This window comes from Lagopus muta, chromosome 6 (genome assembly GCF_023343835.1).
Source record: "Lagopus muta isolate bLagMut1 chromosome 6, bLagMut1 primary, whole genome shotgun sequence".
Classification (NCBI taxonomy): Eukaryota; Metazoa; Chordata; class Aves; order Galliformes; family Phasianidae; genus Lagopus; species Lagopus muta.
Genome location: NC_064438.1, coordinates 37458150 through 37473204, shown reverse-complemented (window position 1 = coordinate 37473204; position 15055 = coordinate 37458150). Strand labels below are relative to the sequence as shown.

At 40.7% G+C, this 15055-nt stretch overlaps 1 protein-coding gene across 3 annotated transcripts in view; it reads right to left on the bottom strand.

Moving 5' to 3' along the window:
- Positions 1–9682, bottom strand: part of MIA2 (MIA SH3 domain ER export factor 2) — a 28152-nt gene extending 18470 nt beyond the window's left edge. The window contains exons 1-7 of one of the 3 annotated variants that reach the window (XM_048950053.1): positions 9399–9682; positions 8151–8284; positions 7136–7222; positions 5655–6807; positions 4202–4417; positions 3965–4065; positions 1429–1560 (exon numbers count right to left, since the gene is read on the bottom strand). In XM_048950053.1, the coding sequence (XP_048806010.1) occupies positions 1429–1560; positions 3965–4065; positions 4202–4417; positions 5655–6807; positions 7136–7222; positions 8151–8284; positions 9399–9513 (1938 nt within the window). In that variant the 5' untranslated portion in view covers positions 9514–9682. Of the gene's footprint in view, positions 1–1428; positions 1561–2194; positions 2325–2655; positions 3916–3964; positions 4066–4201; positions 4418–5654; positions 6808–7135; positions 7223–8150; positions 8285–9398 lie in introns of those variants that run through there. The other 2 variants (XM_048950056.1, XM_048950054.1) reach the window with 2 other exon arrangements.
- Between the last annotated feature and the right edge of the window lie 5373 nt (positions 9683–15055).

Sequence of the window (15055 nt, the reverse complement as noted above, 5' to 3'; positions counted from 1 at the left end):
ACAATCAGGTCGCCCACTGAACTGAAGAAAGGAACACAAATAAAGGCTGCAGCCCAGTAACACACACTGCCAATGCAAAGTGGTAACGGCCAGAAGAAGAGAGGAAGGACAAAGGATAGTTACTCTACATGCCAGCTCAGACTTCCTGTGAAAGAGCAAGAAACCGCATGCTGTAATACATAACAGTCAGAGCTGCAGTAAGGGCACTACTTGATGGGCATCCTGCCCACTTCCCCCTGTGGGAAGGACCAAATCAGAGGCTGCCACGCGAGGACTAATGCCATAGAACCAAAATCGAACAAACAGCAAGGATAAAATGCTACTAACAGCCTGGACAAGAGATGAAGAGGTTGAATGAGCCCACCAAAATGTTGCAACATGACATTTCTCTCACAGATGTGCCTGGAACATGTCTCTGACATCTAAGGAGAATGAATTTCTCTTTGAATTTCCCTGTAACCTTCTCATTCCAAGTCAAGGAGTCTAAGCAAGAAAAATGGAACAAACTCATAAGCACATCTGTCCTCTCAATCCCTAAAAGGGTTGATACTGGATGGCATGTAAGAAGAAAACAATACTAGAATTGTTATTTGACTCCAGTTTAAGTTGAAATTTACATTTTATATCCATTGACGGGAATGGAATACAGTAAAAAAAATTGCAAATAGAAACAAAGCAAAAAAACACTAAAGGAATGATAAAAAATTAGAGATATATTAGCTTATACAAATAAGGATTCCTCTTCCAGACAACCTCAATTGCTGCTGCAGAATAGGTGGTATTTTTCCAGGTGTAATGAGATAACAGAACCTTTAATACAAACGCAAGTGCTCTTATTTGAAAAATAAAGATGCCACACAGCCTATCTTCAAAGACAAGTGTCATCACACCTAGCACCAAAAATCACACTCTGATTACCTAAGTACGAACAAAACTTGAAGAATACTGGATTACAGATAACAAATTCATCTCTTTAGTAGGGAGAGGTTGGTAGGAAGATTTGCATGGGTGAGGATCTGAGTAATAACAACCGAAGGCAACCCAAACCTCAAAAATATCATCTGATGTTTGTGTTAAGAGGTTTCAGTACTACATTTCCTCAGCTCACCACTCACAAACAGCTCAAGATAAAATCAGTTCAGTACTCTGACACGTAGCATCAAGGTCAATGGTCAAAGTTTTTTTTTTAAATGCGTCCCTTGATGGGGATTCATCCAGATTTTTTCTAAAGCAACTAAGTAAAAACAACCTCCTGTCTTGACAAAGCGAGCTACTTCCCAGCTATTCTCCTTTTTTTTTTAAAGAGAGTCTAAATGCAGAGTTTTAAACTACTGTGATTGAAGTATTATGCGCCTTGCAGAGTAACAATTTGAATTGTTAGAAACTGCCAATGTAGTCTGTATATCTGCATGCCAGTTGAACACTTACTGACTGATAACTTCTATATAGGAACAGGAAAATTGTAAAGGCTCCAGCGATGCTGACAGCAATCACTAGTTCCCAAGGGAAACCATAGAGATCAGGTCCTGGTCTCATGTCTTCAGGCAGTGATGCCACAGCCTGAAAAATAAAATTGAAAGATTGAACTGAGGAGGTAAATATTTTCAACAGAAACAGACACAAGAAGTAATCTAAGTCAATATGTAAGGCAGGGGGCACAGGGCTGTACATCTAGCTTTTCTGAGACTTCAAGATGGTGGTTAACAGGAGCCTGTTTTGCATTACACGTTTACCAAATGGAAAAAAAAAAAAAAAAAGGATCCAAGATCTGATAAGGACCAGACAAAGCTCTGAGAACTGCTCCTGCTGTGTGTGACAGTCACAACTCAATGCGTGCAGTAACCGCAACGTGTCTTGAATAACCTGTTGCCATACAGCAAACCTCAATCTCTAATTCTTTAATCAAGCTTTAAAACCACCACTACCTCAGCAGGGCACAAGCTGGGGCGGGCTCTCTGCCCCGTTCCGGCTTTTCGGCACCTCTCCCACCCTGAAGGGGCGGGCAGCGTGTAACGATCCCTCCGGGCGGCACAGCGAGCGGCCGGGCCTCGCCGCTCCTCGGGAGCACAGCACGGCCCTACGCCGCGGGCTCCCCTGCGGAGCCCCGAGCCTCCGCTACGGTGCGGGCCGGCTTTCCCCAGAGCTCGGTTCTCACCACAAACCCCAAAGGGCTTCAGAGGGGCTCCACACTCACCCTGCGGGTCGCCTCGACGGCCCACCGGCGGCAGCGCTGCGCCGCGTCCCGCAGCCCCAGCCAGAGGCCGGCGTCGGCGGCGCCCGTCGCATCCTCTCGGCCGCCGGCAGCCATCTTGCCGCGGCGCCGGCACGGCCATGCGCGGCCCCCTTCCGGCCCCTCGCCGGGCAACCGGCCGTACCACTGCTGCCGGCGGTAAGGGGGAGCGCGGCGGGCCGAACCACTGAGACGCGAAGGGGGACGCCGCCGCCGGGAAGAGGGAGATCCCGCTGCGGCGGAGGGGAGAGAGCGGGACGGCGGCAGCGGGCTCCGGGCCTCGGCGCGCCGCCCAGCCGGCAGCGGGGCACGACGGCTGGGCGAGCCCGGCAGGCCGCCCTCGTGAACAGCCGGCGCCCGGAGGAGCGGCTCTTCCGACACCGACGTGCGCTCACCGGCTACAAAACTACTTCGCGGACGCTTACCTCCGCCGTTTCCATTCGCCTCCGTGTCACGGCGGAGCCGTACGCGAACAGATACGCCAGCGGCCGGCCTGGCTCCTGAGACAGACCTTGCCCCGCGCAGAGGCGGGCCTGCCGTCACACTTGTGACTCGTGCCCAGGCACGACAGGTGGCGGCTCTCCCCGCCGTGAGGCGCGGCCCGGCCAGAGGGAGGCGTGTGGCGCCGCGGGGGGCTGGGCCTCGGGAACACCTGCCTGTCTCGTAAAAACCGCCCGCACTGGGGCTGCCGTGAATCTTTGGGCAGAAGCTGCTGTCGCTGCGAACGATTCTGGAGAAAAGACCTTTACAATCAGCTAGGCCAGCCACCCTCCATCGCCACTACTAACCACGTCCCTCGATGCTGCATCTACACTTCAACACCTCCAGGGATGGTGATTCCACCACCTCCCTGGGCAGCCCGTTCCAGTGCATGCCTGAACATTCTTTCGGGTAAGTTTTTCCTAACACCCAACCTCAGCCTTCCCTAGCACAGCTTGAGGTCATTCGCTCTCATCCTGTCACTGTTCCTCAATGGAAGAGGCCGGCCCCCGCCTCTTCACAGCTTCCTTTCAGGGAGTTGTAGAGAGCTATAAGGCTTCCAGAGCCTCCTCCAGACCAAACAGGCCTAGTTCCCTCAAGTGCTCCTTATAAGGCTTGTGCTCCAGACCCCTCACCAGCCTCATTGGCCTTCTCTAGACACACTTCAGAATCTCAGTGACTTTCTTGTAGCAAGAGGCCCAAAACTGAACGCAGTGCTCAAAGTGCACAACTCAGAACAGAGTACAGGAGGACGATCACCTCCCTGGTCCTGCTGACCACACTATTTCTGATACAAGCCAGGATGCCATTGGCCACCTTGGCTACCTGGGCACACTGCTGGCTCATGTTCATGGCAGTCAACTAACACCCCCAGATCCTTTTCCTCAGCACAGCTTTCCAGCCACTCTGCCCCAAGCCTGTAGCGCTGCCTGGAGTTGTTGTGACCAAAGTGCAGGACCTGACATTCGGTCCTGTCAAAGCTTGCAATAGTTGGCCTCAGCACATTGATTCAGTCTGTCCAGTTCCTGCTATAGGTAACTGGACTTCCTTCCTACTCTCAGTCAGATCGACACTTCCTCCCAGCTTGGTGTAATCTGCAAATTTACTAAAGCTGCACTCAATCCCCTCATCCAAACCATCAATAAAGATACCAAACAGGGTCTGCTCCAGTACTGATCCCTGGTGAACACCACTGATGACCAATCGCTAGCATCTTAGCAACAGATACTCATGGAAGCGAGGAGCAACTCTTACCTCTTTGACAGGACTCGTAATTGCTGAAAAAACAGACTTTACCAGTTCCCCCATCTCAAAAGCACTCAGGCACAGAAGTATCTGATTTATCCAGCCTACATCTGGTTTGTTTGTAAGGAAAAAAAAAAAAAAAAAAAAAAAAAGAAAGAAAAGAAAATTTATGTTACTATGGTATATTTAATATAATTCCAACTTTTTTTTTTTTGGCCATTTCAAATTAGGAAATTTTGTACGTACCATTATCTGGAATGTAGTTCTGAATTTGGAAAATGTTATCTGAGAAAGGCTTTTCACCATCATGTTGAAAATCAGCTGCTAAGCTTGGCATTTTTTCTTCAGAATTTACTGAAGGGATCACTGTTTCTTCTGAACGTTGCTCCCTGTCAATAGGTGCATCCATTTCATATTTATCCTCCGGCTTTTCTTCCAGCAGCCTTCTTTTACTACCTACTCCTGCAGATAATTGTGAAAGGAAATGGTGTTTATTATCAAAGGATTGAACAACTGTTCTCACACAATTTTTATTTTATTACAAGATATGAATATCTAACCGAGGTTTTGATTTTATTTTCTTTCTTCTCCTCAACAATTAAAGATGCCGTGTAAGATTAAAGATCAGCAGATCTTTTAGGAAACTACAAAATAACAAACATATAATAATAATATATAAATATACGTATAATAAAAAGCATTTCAAAATACACTTTAAAAAACAAAACAAAACAAAATTCCACACTTTGCCTAACCATGTAGAAAAACATAGAATCCACAACAAAATTATTTTTTAATTCTAAGCTCCAGGGACACGAGTGGCCAAAGGTCTCCATCACAAATAACCCAATAGCTTCCACAAGCAGCCTGTGATTTCACAGTGAAGCCTTTCACATCGGTGCAGCTGTACAAGTTTGTTTCCCTCACAGAGCTGCTCTCAGCTTAACATTTATAAATAAAATTGTTGTTACATAATGAAATGGGTTCGGTGAATCTGTGCATTTATCACACAGCATTTCCAGAGTGAGACTGGTGTCACTCTCACATGGGATAATCTTGACACCTAGGTGGTCCCCACAAGTGTGTAATTTATTTTCTGAATTTACAGGTTTGTGAATGTAAGCATTGAGGTTATTTTGTTCATTTTGCACTGTTTCAACTGCTTCTGTTTTTTATTTTCCCTGCAGTAGTTTCCAGTTGATTTAAAGTGCACATTTCTTCATTCACATATACTGTTCTCCTTCACTTCGTTCCTCTTTTGAAAGCGAGTGGTGTTTCACTTGAGAAAAATCTCATGCCTGTAAACACTCTGTATTTTCAAAACTTAATTTTGAAGGTAAATATAGAGAATCTTTGGAGATAAGGTCATCATAATAACTTCTTATGTTGGTGCTTTCCTAAATTTCACTACTTTTAGAAACACATTCTTCAACACTGGAACAACTAAACACATCCTCCTGTAAACTCCACACTTTCTCTCCCTTAGCTACTGGAAACTGAAACATCATAAGATCTGCAGAAATCCTAAAGGGAAGAACTGGTTCTGTTCTTCTGATATGTCAGGCATTTCTTCTATATTTTTTGTGTCCGAGAGTCTCTCACAGTACTGAGATGGGAGAAGAAATTTGACCTGATTCAATTGGTTTATCATATCTGTCTACATAATTAATAAAACTCTTTCAGATGTTTTCATACCAACCTGGCTGGCCGTAGTTCCTTTCTGACTCTGGATCTCTATCTTCAGTGTTTTTTAGCAGTTGACTTACTGATACCACATCTTGTTCTGAACTACAGGGATCAACTGGATCTTCTCCATCACATATGAGTTTATCAAGAGATAATCCTGTGCTGCTTGAGGTATTTTTGGTATCATTAGGATTTGCTGTCATCTCCCCAGCATTTGGCATGTTGCTGTTTGAATCTGTTACTTCTGGTGCATAACTCTCATCTGCTTCATCTAACACTCCTTTGACTGTCTCATTTGATTCTTTGTCTGTGTCTGATTCTTGCTGGTTTAAAGTCTGTATTTCTTCATTCTTACTTGCTTCGTCTTCTCTTTCTTTGCTTTCATGGTCTTCCATAGCATCTGTATTTTTCTCAGCCTGCCCAAAATTTAGAACATTGCTTAAACCCAAACTAAACCAATTTGATGTGGATTCTCGACTCTCACTATTTTGTTCTTTTTCTGTCGATAACTCTGTGATTGCTGTGTCATGTTCATCGTAGGAGTGAGTATCCACCCTAGAAACTTCATGGACTTGTACATCATTTTCTGGTACCAAACCAACATTCACGTTCTCTTTACCAAAATACAGAAAATCCTTCAGTCCACCCTGAAGCCAACCAGATGCAGTGGGCTCTTGTTCCTCCTTGTCATGTGGCTCCTCTAAGTCATTGTCAGTAGTTACTGCTATTTTTCTGCCTTGGTAACTATTTTCTTCTGACGGTTCAGTAATGGCTTTTAAGGTCTCTTCATCATTTTCACTTCTTGTGGTGAACCACCCTGCAATATCAGAAACCACCCAACTAGACTGAGTTGGAATGGGTTCCAATGGGAGACTGTTTGGGAGTTCTGACTGTTCAGCATCTTCATTTCTGTTCTCATTTTCACTAACCAATTCTTTGTTTGCAGACTCCTGACTCTGAGATTCTTTGGAGCCATTTTCAAAAACTGATTCAATTGTTTCTTCATTTGGGAAAAAGTCTTCTGTCTGATTTAAGAGTTCATTTTCTTGCAGCTCTGATTCTGCATCAGGTGATGAATGTTCACTTTCTTTGTTCTGATGATGTAATGCACTATCTTCGCTTTCAAAAACATACTCGTCTCCATCAAGACAAAGGAAATCAGTTTCCTAAAAGAAAAATATAAACTTCTAAACTATTTTCATATATAATTTTCTACAGCATTGTGTAACACAGCAATGTACCTTTATTCTCTTCCTCTGTGTGTCTATAACTTTATACAAAGGACTGTAAGTAACTGAATTTTTCCTAGCGGTTCTATATTATTTATCAGATAAAAAATTATCTTAAAATACAATAAATACACAAATGGAGCAATAACAAAAGAACTTTGTCTTGAATTATCTGAAATAAAATCTGCATTGAAACGTGAATTTCTAACTTGTTTTTAGATTTTTCATGTGGTGTAAACTGGACAATCTGGGGATTTTGGTTTACCTTAGTGAGCACTTCAATTTCTTCTGCAATTAAAACTTCCTCAACCTTCACAGCATCTTTTGGGAAATATCCAAAATCTTTTCCTTTCTGTAAGACATATTAAGCATTTAACACATTTAAGCATTTAAACTTCAACGATTATTATATTGGTTGCCTGCATATGTGCTAGAAAAGAAAAGAAAAAGAAAGCTTTATTTTTTGTTTCTCCTTCACAGAATTGTTCCGTTTGCCAATTCAGGAAGCAAGAAGTATATTTCACAGCATGATAGCCGTAGGACAATGGGAACAGTTTTAAATGAAAAGAAGGGAAATTTAGATTAGATGTTAGGGGGAAATTCTTTACTGAGATGGTGGTGAGGCACTGGCACAGCTGCCCAGAGAAGCTGTGGGTGCCCCATCCCTGGAGGCACTGAAAGCCAGGTTGAATGGGGCCCTGGGCAGCTCTGTGCATGGCAGGGGCTGGGACTGGGTGGGCTTTAAGCTCCCTTCCAGCTCAGTTTTACTAGCATTTGGAATTGGATCTGCCCATCCACTGCTTTTAGCTGTAACATAAATAATAGTTGCTCTAACTACACTGTCAGTTGTTCCAAACCATTAAATATATGTGATAACTTCTCTGGGAACTTTCTCTGAGCACTGAGCTGTAACATCAGGTCCCAACACTGGATTGTCAACTAAGTAACCATAAAAACTCATTACCAGCGGACCTGACCCGACAGACCAGAATGTTCTTAAGGGAACTGGATGCAATCATTGCAACCAAATGATTGGAGGAGAAGTCAGAAAAGTTGGATTCTGATCTGGGCTTTCATTCTCAATAAAGAATTGATAGATTTGATTTTTCCTCTTACAGAAAGATAAAAACAATGAACCATCTCACAAATACGATGTTGACCCATGGCTAGTTAACATTGCAAAAGAGGTGGAAAATCCCTAGAAGGAAGCAGGCTGCTGTTGTTATTATTATAGTATCTAAATTATTTATGTGGGAAGTCTATCAAATTTAAATACTTACACTTCCTATCCACAAATTTTCATTTTTCCTGGAAAGTTTGGAATACACAATTATCTCCTCCCCTGCTTTGAAGCTCAGATACCGGCAGTCAGGTCCCAAATAATCTGTGATGGCTTGAACTCTGCTCATTGCCGCTGGAATGATGTGTAGGAAGAAAGGAGCACATAAGTATGGTAGCCACTTCATCTGAAGTCAGATAGGCTATCGAAAAACCCTGACATGTAATCATATATTAAAATGTTACGATACGATGATACCACTCCATCACCAAGTGGAAAGTTACTGAAAATTCAGAATGGAAAAAAGAACCCTTTCCTGGTTTTTTTCTGCTACTTCACGCAGACACAAAGGTGAAAAGCTCCTGTCCAATACCAGCATTGTTTTTAGCACTTATCATCCAAGCTTTCAAGGCTGAAATGCAAGTCAAGAATTAGCAAATTCAACTATTGTGTGCTCTAGTCAGTTTGGAGCCCATTCCCTACACAGACTGATATCTCTGAGCACCCAGAAGCTGGGAAAGTCAGAATGGCTCCCCAGGAAAATCAGGCTGTCAGCAGAGGAGGTCTAAGCATTTAGTATGAAAATGCCTGCACATTACCTATTGCTGTCCACTGGTGATTCAGTGGCTTGCTGACTGCCTCCTGCAAAGCTATTTAATCCTCAGGAGCTCCATTACCAGCTCCATTACTTCATCTTAAAGACATAAGGATGAAGGATCTGTGTGCCACATAGAAAGGATTATAAAACAAGCAAACAAACAAGAAACTCCGAACAGTTTGCTTAGAATAGAAAAATACAGTTTTGCAGAACAGGCAGTGAAATGAAGATATACGTTCTTTCTTGCTATATAGCCCACCTTTTTCTTTTTTAAGTATATATTGCCTGTATGTGTATATGTATATATGCCCAGAACCAGCAAAAAATATTTTAAAGTTGCTTTATATTGACTGCCTTGTGGAAACCTGAGAAAAATGAACTATTCAGGAACTTTGTTTTGTTTTGACTGAACTTCGATCTTTCTGTTCTTACACAACACAGTCCAGTAAGTTTTTCAGGAATATTCCTGTTTTTTTTTTGTTTGAAAATTTTAAGCCAATTATTCATAAACTTAGCATATTGACAACAGAGATTTTCTATGGCTACTCATTTTCATTTGGTGCTTCATTTAATTTCAACATAATGGTTTGCAATAATTAAATATATACACTGACAGCTTTAGGAAAAAAAAAAAAAAAAGGAGTTACTTACTCTCACATTCCCAATCACCACATTTCTTCCATTCTGAAAGTACCTTTGTACTCCGTAGGCTTGTTAAAAATGAAAGTACTAGCAGGAAAATTCTGGGATCCACTATCCTTGACATTTTTGAGTAAGTCTAGAAACTGTGGATGCACTAATGTGCAGAGCACAAGAATATTCTACATTATTTTTCTTCTCCAAATGGAAAGTTGTAAATAAATCCCATTTCCCTTCTCTCACCTGCTTAAGCAGAAGTACACTATACTCAGCCTGCTAACAAACTGCAAAGTCAGGTGTCCTGATTACATGCATACGTTTAATAATTAACCAAATCCTCATAGCTAGACTGATGTTTTGAATACAAAGAAACTGTGGTTCTGCTCACATCATAATTTATCTATCTATCTATCACATAGGTATTTCTTTGTTTTCTGGATTATGGATGAATTTGTAAGTTATCACGACCATAAGATTTTAAGCTGGATTATAAATTGCATGTGTCATTACCACACCATTTGTCAGAGAGAAATGCTTCAAATCTAAGTGGGTGGTGCATCTTGCTTTTTAAGAAATACCTTCTGTTTCTTAGCAACTTACCCCCCAGTGGAGTTACAAATGTTTTCTCAGATACATATTATACTTTGAAGTAGTTATGCAGGAAATGGTACACAGGTTATATAGGTATAAGGTCGGGCTGTAAATATGATCCTACAGAGTGGTTTGCTTTAGAAGTAGATTTTACTTCAAATGCTTCAGAGGATTACCCTGAACTTCTGAATAGGCCTGCCCTTCTTTCAGTCGTGAGCATGAGTTGCACATAACTTGTTTTGCTTTTTCTTTTTGGGAGCCTGAGCCATGTCTTACTTGCAGCGTAGTTCCCCTCTCTCCTGCTCCCCAATGCAGATCTGCCAGATACCTGTGCCTAGCCTGACCGACGAGGCAGCACATATCTACAGGAGGCTGGGAAGTAGAGCACAAAGTGCACTGCAACCAGGGCCGCGTTAACCAGCAATGTCCCACAAAGAAAGAAGTCATGGTAGCTGACATCCTCCAGTTGCAATCCAACGCTTTGCCCCCCACTCTAGCTATGTGACCTGATAGTCAGACAGCCTCTGCTATAATCTGACACACCAGCTGCCTCTGCTATGAGTTCTCTGGCAGATTACCTGCCCTGTGTACCCACTGGGATGAAATCACACATGATTCATCCCCAGTGCTCTTCTCTCAGTAGCACCAATTGATGGTGCCCCATCCCCAGCACCAATGTTCTCTCTCATCCATTCCCCTGGATCTTACAATGCTTAGAACTGATGACTGGGGACCTTTCCTGGGGCCCTTGTGGGTTTAACCATAGGAGGAGAAGGTGGAGAAAATAGAATACCAGGCAACTGAAACATCACAAGTTCATAGAAGCCTGGAGAGGAAAAAAGGGGACGAGCTTTTCATTCCCAATTTGCTACAGATTAGGATAGACTGATGAGAAAGAGTAGACAAAGAAATGTGTATTGGTGAGAGGGAAGGACTACAGAAGACATTAATATTAGGTAGAACCCCAATATAAAGCATTGTACAAAATCAGGACAGAATTTTTATACTGGCAAGATTAAAAGCTGATCAGAAGAGTCAGAATGTTGCTTACCAGCCATGGAACATAAGACAAACACAAACTATGGGTTTAGAAAGACTAGCAGTCTCTTTTTGACCCTGAAAAGATGTAAGTAGTTCACCTAAAAATGGAAAAGCCAAATACTCTGGCACTCAAAATTACATAGGTCAGCAAGTTTGCATTGGAGAGGAAACTAAGACACCCACACCTTGAAATCTATACAATATAACTGTATTTGTTAAAAGATATCAAAACAGCTCTGACTTTTCATGTGGATTCTCAGGTCTTTATATGGAGATACTAAAATTGTTGCAGCCCATCGTAGCTGTTCTATTTAATCTACATCTACAGTTTTCGAGTTACTGTGGGCAATGCTTATTGCGTAGCTTAGTCTCAACAATCACTCTTCTAGGTTTTAAGCTGTTAAAAGGCTGTTTAGCAGTGCTCTGATCTTTGTTATGTGTTACACATTTAACATAACTTCAATAACAAAATATGTATCAGATATTTTCTTCAGGATGTAAATCCCACACTTGCAGGTGTGGGATTTACGAACATGGCTTCTAATCACCTTTGAACTTAATTCAAAGATAAATGTTCATGGAGTTTATTATAGCTGGCTTCCAAAGGACAAAGTTGAAAACTTCACACCAGATTGAGCGACACTTCACTTTGTTTGGCAAGTAAAAGCTAGGCACCCTTCTGCAGAACTGAAGCAACAAATGTAAGTACTATCATTCATGCAAAGACAAACAACGCTAACAAAAAATTAAAATTAAATTCCATTTCCAACAGCTTTTGTAAGGATGAAGCTATTGTTAAAAATATTATTAAATCTCTGGGAATTATATTTTAGTAACTAACTACTGAACTACAAATACATAACATATATAAGTACATTAAAAACTTGATGATAACACTGTACAGTTTTGATTATATTTTTATGATAGCATCGAAAGGTTCTGTACAGAATGTAAGGTTTCACTGGGTAGAAGATTGCACAAATAAGTGGAAGAATATTAAAACATAGTTCTCTTGATTTAGGATGTTAGTATAAAAGTGCAGATCAAGTTTTATACTGAATTATGTTTCATGCAAAAAATATATACCTTTGTTTCAAACAAGTATTTTTAAAAATCTAATAAATGAAAGGAAGAGAAGCAACACTAATTCACTCTCACTTCTTCCAGTTAAATCAGAATACGCATCATTTGTTCTCTAACCAGAACTAAGCAAAATTCTTTGGATATGGTGTTCAGTTGCAAGGAAAGGGAATTACTGCCTTCCTACTACAAAAAGGTTTAGAAACACAGCGGCGTATTTCGAGAAAACCCTGGAACTTGTAACCTAATACTTTGAGTCTTGGAGATACAATCTTATGGTTTCAATGTCCCACATTTTGCAACATATTAAAATATTGTCTCCACAGTAAAAACAGCCCTAACAAGGTTTGTGTAAAGCACAGGTTTTCTGTGTAACAGATTGGGGGAAAAAAAGTAAAATGAGCAACGTTATATCTTATAAAACACAGATATCTGGATGTGAAATATATATACCATTGCCACAGCACTTGATGGCATCATAAATGCCTGTGGTCCCAGAAACACTTTTTTTGAGCAGGGAAGCCCGTTTCAAAGATCTGGGACACACATGAAATGAACAAGTTTGTCTTGTTGTACAACAGTAATTGTTACAAAATCAGCAGCTAAATCTGGATCTTAGAATCATACCCGGGGTTTAACCTCAAGAACTTTACTTTCCTTATGAACAAATGGTGATGGAAAAATCAATTTGTATATTTACTGGCCTTGGAAATTAATTTGAGTAGAGCTTTTTTTTTAAGCTAATACCTCTACAGAAAAAAAATACTTTCAAGTTTCTTTTGAATACTTAAAATGAAATTGTTCCAAGAACAAAGAAACCCAGTCGAGTAAAGAAACATAGATTTGAAGAAGCTTACATTCTATGCAAGGTCACATTTCAGCTTAGTGTTCACAAACAATCCACCTGCTCTGACAATGACTTGGAGTAGAACATTGTGGAAAACAACACATTCCCAGAGACTTCCAGCTTCTCTCTCCATCAAGACTGAAGAAAATGGAGGCACATAAATGGTATAGAGACAGTGCACATAGTATAAAAGCACTGTAAAAAACCAACTCTGTATATATATTCTAAATTTCTATTTAAATGCAGGGTGTGCCACTTCATGCAAGCACTACATGTGGTTTATTGACAACTCATATAAAGTATCTCAACTTCATTAGTTTTTGCTCTTCTGGATCACTCATTTTCCTTGAGTGAAGTGAGATCGGGGTATTTTTTCATCTCTACTCATCACTATGGGGAAAGGAAACAAAACATTTTAATGACATTCTAGTCACATATTATCTGCACTTAATTCCCAGAACCCCAAAACTGTTTCACCAAATTCAGTCTTTAAATATTTATGGCATACTGAAATATATATTCAGTTTCCACTATTTGAAATAGTAGTCTTGGAAGAGAAGGAAATTTCACTCATGATCTCCACCTTATCCATAACTCTGAAACCATCACGCTAAGAGAATACACAGTTTTATCTACTATTGTAAAAACATTCCTGCGTGAGAGGGTAGAACTTTGAAATGTAACTAAATTGCTGAAAATAAAACGTAAAAAAAAAAACAAAAAACACAAAAACCAACAACAAGAGTCCTTCTGCAACACTGTGCTAATAGCATACTGTTATATTATACTACTACACTAGTAGAATATTGGTTGGAGTATCTAGCTCTTAGAAAACTTCATTCTCAGAAATGTATCAGATACCAGCATTTTGATACATGTGTCTCACTGAGCTGCTTAGGCTTAGCAAAATCAATTCCAGCACCGTTGAGTAGTGGCAGTTGTTTCTTGAAAGGAGCATTGAACTATCAAGCACATCTCCTGCTTCATAAGAACAACAAAATACCCGTATTCTCACCTTCTCAAGAATATATTGCTTAAATAGTAACCTGAAGCACAAAATCATAATGTACTCAACCCGTTCCCTACTTTACATACCAGGACTCCCTGCTTACTATACATGCTGTTAATATAGCTTTTGAGAAGCAGCCTTCTTCTGCAGCTTTGTGTAACTACAGCAGTAACTATTAAAACCCTCTCAATGAACCTACAAAATGTATTATTACTCAACACTGGATCTCTCCAGCTTAAAAGGACAAACCTTCAAAATACTTCATGTTATACACCTCAACAAGAAAACCAAGAAAATTAAAATGGCTTCTGCTAACTCCTCATTTCAAATTGTCTTTAGAAACGTGCAAGGCAATAACACGCATTCAGCTACTCATTATAAAAATGTGTTCCTCGTGGTAAAATACTGTTTAATACCTTAACGTGTTTGAACATTTTGGCTCAAAAACAAACAAAAAAACAATCCAAACCCACACCCAAAAGACCACACAGATCACTTTCCCCTGAAGGTATGGCAGAAGACTTCTGAGAGGTAAAAAGGAACCTTGTTTGTAGAGCAGCTGAGAAGATGGGATACTGAGGTAATGAATGGATGAAGAATCCAAATAACATGCAGAACTCATTGAGAGAAGAAACCTGAGGAGCTTTCCCAGCATTTAAATCCATACTGGAAGAAATCCCAACTTCATCCCTTGCTAGGCTTGTTTCTGTAAGCAATAAGGATCAGTGGTTCAGAACTCTCTCTACTGAGTACAGAAGTGTTTAAAAAGTAACACCCTCCCAACTACCACTATGCACATCATGTTCCAGGAACGCGTATGTGTAGTATTTGATGAATTAAAATTAACTTATTGCTCGTTTCCATTTGGAAATCTCTCCAGGTCTCCCCAAGCTGTGGTTCTGCACAAGATGAATTCTCTTCCCACCCAAACAGTCCAAACTATATCAGTGTTTCACATTCAGTTATCAGGCATGAATTAAAACCTGTAAGAATTATTTCACATACAAAACTAAGGTACAGTCACCTGCAGTTATGATGCATGTTTTATGCATATGTATAATCAATGAATATTAGGATGTTATAATCACAAAATAAACAAGA